Source organism: Caloenas nicobarica, chromosome 14 (genome assembly GCF_036013445.1).
Source record: "Caloenas nicobarica isolate bCalNic1 chromosome 14, bCalNic1.hap1, whole genome shotgun sequence".
Taxonomy (NCBI): domain Eukaryota; kingdom Metazoa; phylum Chordata; class Aves; order Columbiformes; family Columbidae; genus Caloenas; species Caloenas nicobarica.
This window is the reverse complement of record NC_088258.1, coordinates 14,927,038-14,934,825: the sequence shown is the minus strand read 5'-3', so window position 1 is coordinate 14,934,825 and position 7,788 is coordinate 14,927,038. Positions and strand designations below refer to the sequence as shown.

Genomic DNA, 7,788 nt, shown 5'->3' with positions numbered 1-7,788 from the left:
AAATGGTATGAAATATTTCTGAAATCTAAAGAATATTTACACCAGTTATTGATTAAAAAAAAAAAAACCAAACACAACAACAAACCAAAAACGCAAGACTCTCTCCCTGGTCACTTAATGCCTGCCAAACACACCAAAACCTTGAAAAAAATACTGAGGTGACAGTTACAAGAATCAAGTAAAATGTCAGCACATAGAGCAAAACATTCACAACAGCTGCTTTACTTCTCAGCTAATTGCAATGCTATTAGGGCTCCAAAAATACAGAAGATAATTTAACTATGTGCTCAATGTAGACAGCAACAGCGAGATGGATGCAGATCCTGGGTCTTCTAGAAGCTGCATATAACATATCACAGGTGATAATGATGTCATTTAAACACCAATAAACACTTCAAACTACAACCATTGTGCTCAGCATGTTGATAGAGCTGTTCCCAGGTTCCACAAAGGCTCATTTTTGTCTAGATACTTGAGAGAGGCAGGAACTGCAAGAGTCCCTCCAACCCCACCTGAAGCCATGAAGCTCAGCAGGAGCAGGGCACGGGCAGGGTCAGTGACCCTCAGATGGAGCCAGCACTCCAGTCTCAGAGGCCTCCAGTGCCCTGTGTTCCCAGGGCTGTCCCCAAACACATAAATATTGCATCTGACCAGGACCATTCATACAGAACAGGACCAAAAGAATCACGATCTGGAGAAGGGGAGATGAGGAAACCCCACCCACACACCCCAAATCACACTTCATTTTCATAATTTGAGTTTAGCAATGATTTATAGCTTTCATGAATAAAGTCACATCTCCATTTTGTTGTAGTGGCAAATATGCCTTTCCCATGTGCCAGATGGACTACTGGTATTAGTGGAAAGGCAATCTCTTCTTCATGCCTGTTCATAAAATAACTAGCCACAAACATGCAGTAGTTTGTTATAGGTAAAAGATGGTCTTGAAATGAATTTTCTAAAACCTTTAATGAAACAAGGAAACCACCCATCAAAATGATTTTTAAGTATGTCTTAATCCCTGTATGATAATGTCTCATCTTGGGAATTAAAAGATGGAAATAATACAACACTCGCCTTGCCTAACAGAAGTGAGACATCAGCTACATTGTAAGGCTGTTCAGTAGGAAGGTGGCAGAGGATGCGGTGGGGACAGCACATTCCAGCGGTCTCCGCTGGCTGACAGCAGCTTCTCGGCCTGCTGTGAGCTGCCACTTGGCAGGGGAGTGTGCCGAGGTGACAACTCAGCATCCCTCAAACCAACTAAAATAGCTTTGTGATTCCTCACAAACGTGATCCTGCAGGAAGGATTTCCCTTGGCAGGATTTCACTGAATAATTTCACACATCAGATCTTCAGTATTTCAAAACTGGCAGTTTTCTCTGCACTCCCTGGCTTTATCAGGACTAAACTTTTAGTATAGAACTACTGGTAATACTGCATGTTTTAGAACACCTTGACTGGTCATCTGAAATGTTCATGCTTCAGATGAATGTAATGTAGTACACAAACTATGCTGTTTTATGGAAAACGCATAAAATCCACTGAACAGCTCATGAATGTACACATCACACAATACAAATGGCTCTGATGTTGCCTCCCACCTTGCAGGAGATGAGGAACTTCTGCATCTCTAACTCATGCTGATCAGAGCACTCTGAACACACCCAACTGTCCCTGCAGGAGCACAAAGAGGTGAAGTCATTCTTCAAGTGTATTTTTAGTGCCTACAACTCACCTTCAACATGTCCTATATATATATATACACACACACACATATATACAGAAACTACACATCTACAAAGTTCCCCAGCTACTGGTATGTGCTCTGTGATACGATAAATCCAGATCTGTTCCAGTGATGGCAGAGCCAACACAGTGCACAGAAGCCTTCCTGCGATCTTCAGCCATTCTCCTACCCCCTTCAAGATGCAAACAGCAAGAACAACATCCCAGCTTTGACCTCCCCCTCCACAAGACAGGGCTACAGAAGCTCCTGACTCTGTACTTCTCAGTTATGTGCTCTGCTGTGCAACAGCAACAAACAAAAAAAACAACAACAAATCAGACAAACCCACATCCTACTATAGAACTTGAGACGTGAGTTAAGATGTGGTAAAGGGAGAATTCCCACCACTCAGTAGAGCCCTACAGTGCTGAACTGGAAACTCAAGAGATGAGGCACTTCAGCCTGACCTTTAAACCTTGGTGAGAGAGAAGCCACCAACAGCCATGAGCAGCATCAACCACTCACTAGGTAAAGCATGGCTAAGCTCCAAGTCAAAGCAAACACTAGACATCGTTGGTTTAGTAGCTCGACATTCAACTTTGCTGAGAGCAACTTTTGAATTCCTAGGAAAGTACTTTTTAACGTGAACTGTCCTAAAAGCACCCAGTCTTGGCTTTAAACCCCTTAAAAGTTACTGGTTTACTCATGCAATCGCAGGCCTTTCTGAAGCAGTACTTCAGTTCCACAGCAGCTCTCCTTCCCATCCACCAAGCAACACTTGGAGCTTTGTACTGATCAAGTGTGTGAAACTTGCCAGGGGCTGTAAACAGAGCTTATGTCTGTGAGGTCAAGTGTACAGAACAGAGCCAGACATACTGAAACACCCCAAATCAAGCAGTGAGGAGATCTAGATCTTATTATGCTTAGAATTGACTTAGCAAAGGAACCCCAGATGCTTTGACTCATGAGCCTCTGAATGGAAGAGGGTGGTAAAAGATGCAAAAAAATCCTTTACAAATCAACTCCAATCCAGCCCTACATAAATACAATCTAGTCCTACATAAATACAACTTTTCAGATGCATTCAGTGAATATGCATCACTGCCAGGCAGATTAACAGTACTCTCACTCCTGACAGCCACTACACTGTGCACCCACCAACTCTGTATGACAGGGGCTCCAAGCCATATTTAATTTTTCCGTAAATTTACTGACACTAGCAAGGATGCAGCAAACCTTTTAGCTCTTTATTTCCAGGGTTTTACTGCCTTCTTAGCATAAGAAGCATTCAGAGCGAAAAGTATCTATCACCAGATAAAAACAGTTGCTGACCCTGTGGATCATTTTTGACAGGCTACAGCATTCCCCAAGTGATTTTTTTCCCAGCATTAAAAACGATAAATAAACCCAGACTGCCAAAAATCTGTATGTATGTGTGTTACGGCATTTCATCAGGAGGGTCTCGGAGCACAGGACTCCCATTATAAAAAGGCCTCTGATGTGGTCTGGTTTGGAATACTAAACTCAAGACTGGAATTGCGCTCTGAAATCCAGTCCTTAATCTGTAAAGATCTCATTTAAAGATCTACTTAAAAGACAGTATTTAATTTCCACATGCATTGAAAACATAATCTCACAATTTTAAAATTGTTACCAACACATAATTCTTGCCTTTAATTAAAATCTGACTAGAGATTATCTTCCCTTTCTATATGCTTTCCTAATTAACATAACTGTATTGCTGGACAATATAATCCCAAACTACAAAACCACGCCACATGGATAGCACAATGCTTTCTTTATGACTCAAATTCTCTTTAGACAAGAGGGGAAATAAAGAGTAGTAACAGTTCTGCTTTTTAAAGGCTTTTTGATTTGTTTTCATGGTTTGCTTTTTTCAAAGGACGACAGAAGATAAAAATGTATTTAAGAATTTTTTAAACAACTAAAAATAGCATACATTGGAACAAGAAACAAAACCTTCAAAAAGAAAAATGCACTTAGGCACAGCAAGCTTGTTTCATGAGGTGGTATTTGCATCTTGAATCTGGAGAACCTATTCCAAGGAATCCTGCATTGCACTGAAAAGGTTAATTTCACTTCACTGGAACAGAGGGGTTATTGCTGCATGACTTCCAGTATTTCAGAAACACAGAAACCAGAGAAGTATTTAAGTACAAGACTCTGCTTACAGTTAGAAAGACATATCTGTCTTACAAGTTTACTTACATGGTTATTACTGAAAAACACAGGTTATTTCCAACCACAATCTAGCCGGACTGAAGTACATTTTGCCTTCATTCCACATATCCAGCTCACCCTGGTAACACGAGTTCTGTGCAGTCCCTGCTGTCAAGAACACACGGCTATAGGAATGACTATCTAAACACGTGTTCCTAGAAACAGCAACTAACATATGTACAAACATGTAGTATTCTTAAGAGCACAGACACATTATTCAGAATCAAGTGTTTCTCAAATCTGCTGGTATAAAAAGAGACTGTGAAATAGATTAACGTTGTGCTAATTATCAGATATGCAGTGATCCCTCCACTTAACTCTGAGCCTGACTTCTCTCTTTGCTTTACTCCAAGAGTAACTGGTGGTTTCTTGAAATCACAAATACATAGAACGGTCCAATGCTCTACACCAAAAGAAGAAAAAGAAAAAAAAGAAGTACACACTTCCAGTTAATTTAGGCAGAAGAAAATGTATCTAGGGGATGACTCTGTGCAAATCCTCCACTTCAAGGCTCCACATATTCTTATGCACGGGGTTTTCAGAAAGATCTGTCATCTTTATTGCTCGAAGAACAGGTTCAGGACTGCAGGACCGCACCACGCCCATCACCATTACATACTTCCCTATAAAAACAAGCAAGCAGGACACTTAATTAACCTTTGAATTCTCATTTTCAATTCAGAAAGCAAAATATTTAAAACCAGGTCGTCAAACAGTTGGAATTAAAGCTGCCAATACTTGCAAGAAAACTCAAGAAACTAAGATTGCATAGAGCTGCATTTCAGAAAAAGGCTTGATTATCCATACAGCCATTTTTTACAGTAGATTTTACTAGATTTTCGAACAGCAAGATTCGAAACCAGCACACAATTTGTCCTGCCGTGCAAGTGGAGGGAGAATAATTCAGAAGACTGAAAATTAAGTGATGCAATTATTTTGTACCACAATGACCGCAATCCAGTCCAGCACTTCCCCAGTTGAATTAACAGTACTGGTGAGTTCTTAGACTCACAGCTCTTCTCTGCAGCACCCGTTTGACAGAACGTTTCCTGTAACCATAAAGAACTGAAAACAGGCCCTATCCTTACTGGAACTCATATGGGAAGGCAGCATAAGTCTTCACACTGACAGCCACAGACACACTGTCCTGCTGCAGCACACGCTGCTCCTGCTGCCACAGCTACAGCAGCACAGCTTTGCAGGATGTTTCTCCCGTGAATGATGGGGTACGTGGCGGCGCGCCCGCTGCGCGGCTGCACAGGCTGAGCACGGCCCACAGACGCACACTTGACACCGGCGAGAACCACCCCCAACACCCCGGCACAGGCCTGCGAGAGCCTCCACATGTGGGGCACCCCGACCCCTGCGCGGGCAGCACGTTCATCAGCGGACACGAGGTGCCCGCAGGGCCGCCGCCACGGCCACGGCACAAGCGATCGTGCCTCGGCCGCGGGAGGGGCCGGGCCCCCGCTCCAGCCGGGGTGACACCGCCCGAGGGCGGGAACCTGCTCAGTTACTTCAAAATAAACAGCCGGGGGAGCCCGCACCCCTCCGCGCCCGCCGGTACCTGCGCTGAGGCAGGGCCGCCCTTTGGGCACGTCCTCCACGCCCAGCACGGTGAAGGGGCCGCTGCCGTCCTGCAGCCGGGCCGAGCCGCCGCGGGCGCCGCCGCGCTCCACCTCCAGCACGGTGCCCTGCATCCACACGGCCCGCAGGCCCAGCGGCGCCCGGCCCGCCTCCGCCCGGCCCAACTGCCACGTCCCGCCGGCGTCCCGCACCGCCCTCCGCAGCTGGGCGGCCAGCACCTTCACCGGCGGCCCCGGCGCGGCCCCGGCCATGTTCAACCCGCAGGCGGCTGAGGGGCGGCGGGCGCAGCCGCTGAGGGGAAGGGCGGGAAGCGGCGCGCGGGCCGCTCCGCCCCACAGGCTGGCGGCGCCTCAGCGGCTGAGGGGAGCGGGGCCGGAGCCGGCGGCGCAGCCCGGCGGCGGCGTTACAGGACAGCCGGGGAGGCGCTGGAACGCCGCGCCGTTGTGTGTGACCCACCCGCAGAGCGGCTCCCGCCGCCGCCGAACCGCTCGCCTGAGGGGGCCGAGGGGCGCAAACGCCCCCATCTCCAGAACCGGACACGCCGCCGCACGCAACCAGCGCGCCTGCTGCCGAGTCTCCTGCGTTAGAGACAAAAATGGCTCACATGGAGCATAAAGTACTAGGCACAGGTGTGCTGGTTTTGATGCAAAAGTTACTCCCAGGTGGTTCACCTGATCCCAACGAGCCCCCGGTGCGCAGCTGCTCCAGCGGCTGTAATTCGTGAATTGCTGAGGAAAGAGCACTTGGGGCAGCCCCGGGCCAGCCCTCCCCTCTGCCCGTGGTACCTTAGGAAGAGCCTCACCAGAGTTTCAGACCAGCTGGGTCTCGTTTCACCTGAGTTCAATTCAGGATTGACGCCTTTACATGGAAAAAATAGTGTAAAATCTGATTCAATGGTTTGGTTGGAGCAGAAAATGCTTTTTGCTGTGTCCCAACTTCAACCCTGCAGAGAGGTTTCTGCTCCTCGCCCCCAGCCCAGGGTTACACCCGTGTAAGACTCGCCCACATCTCCTCCTAGGCTGCTGGAGCCATCCCAGATATTTTTCCACAGTATTTCTTCACTACTTAGCAAGAAATTATCACTTAACGTTTACAGTTTAGTTGATTAAGATCCTCTGGTTTCGTGAGAAAAAGAGAAAATGCACACAGAATCATAGAATCATCTCAGGGATGCTTTCAGGATATCTTTTTTTGTATATACTTACGTGGAAATCTGGAGCATAATGCACTGAAAGGCATTATCATATCTCCTAAGCTGGGAGACTTTAATTCCAAGGCCTTTAAGAATTTATTTGCTGTCTGTTTATATTACAGATAGGCTAATTCGCTTTGCCACAATCTAAAATCCTTGAAATGTTGTGGTTTCCTTTGGGGGGTGGGTTGGCATTTCATTTAGAAAATAAGCCAAGAAGTAAGCTAACAGAAAAATAGGAGGGTGGAACAAAGAAAAAGAAAAGAATCAGGAAAAACAAGGGGATGGATTCTTCAATTTCACAAGTTCTGTTACCTACAAAATTGCAATCTGGGTAAAAATGCACAGAGAACTGACTCTCCTGCAATCATTCTTCTTTAAAGCAGATTTTGTCCTCCATTAAAATAGCCAGTTACTTTTTTTTAAAGTCTGGTTTTGTTCTGAGTAGCAAAATACATTAAAAGACCTTTTTTTTTTCCCTACTCACCCATCATGTTATGAATTATTTATTCAGCATATCTTTTTTCCAGAGATATTTTCTGTTTAGAGACATTCTGTAAATGGGACTTCATTCCTTTTATAGTGTAAGGAAGCAGTTAACTTTTCGTTACCATTTACAGTAAGAATAAAATATAATATTGGTAATAACAATAAAAACACTGACATCTAAGCACAATATGGAATCGTGTAATCTGGCAATCAAATAATATGGTTTACAGGAATAGAAAGACATTAGATCGTTACTGTATATGAATGCAAAATTTGAGCAAGGCTCACAGGAGAAGAATATTTGTAATTTATGCCCCTAAACTGCAGTCACTTGACAGCATCAATATTTAGTTTCACATAAAAAAAAATAAATGTGCCAAATATTGATAAAAGTATTGTATTCCTATTTGTTACTGTATAATAGGAAGGTCTAATGCTTATTAAGCCACTAAATCCACACATGAAGGCAAGACCCCTACAAGAGTGAAATCTCCCAGAGAGACTAAAAGGCCTCTCTTAAAAGATTTTCCTTGAAGAAACTGTGCTATGA

General features: G+C 44.9%; 1 protein-coding gene across 1 annotated transcript; it reads right to left on the bottom strand.

Annotated features, from left to right (window-relative positions):
• Positions 1 to 2,428: 2,428 nt before the first annotated feature.
• Positions 2,429 to 5,825, bottom strand: RMI2 (RecQ mediated genome instability 2). The gene is made up of 2 exons (XM_065644929.1): positions 5,538 to 5,825; positions 2,429 to 4,593 (listed from the first exon to the last, which is right to left on the bottom strand). Exons 1-2 carry the CDS (start codon positions 5,806 to 5,808, stop codon positions 4,445 to 4,447), a joined length of 420 nt encoding a protein of 139 aa, XP_065501001.1. The 5' UTR covers positions 5,809 to 5,825; the 3' UTR covers positions 2,429 to 4,444.
• Between the last annotated feature and the right edge of the window lie 1,963 nt (positions 5,826 to 7,788).

What these genes read in the sequence shown, in the direction of transcription:
- RMI2 (XM_065644929.1), bottom strand. Translation starts at nt 5,808, where the DNA reads ATGGCCGGGGCCGCGCCGGGGCCGCCGGTGAAGGTGCTGGCCGCCCAG. An exon ending in GCGGCCCTGCCTCAGCGCAG is followed by an intron (nt 4,594 to 5,537) that starts GTACCGGCGGGC and finishes TTGTTTTTATAG; the next exon opens with GGAAGTATGTAATGGTGATG.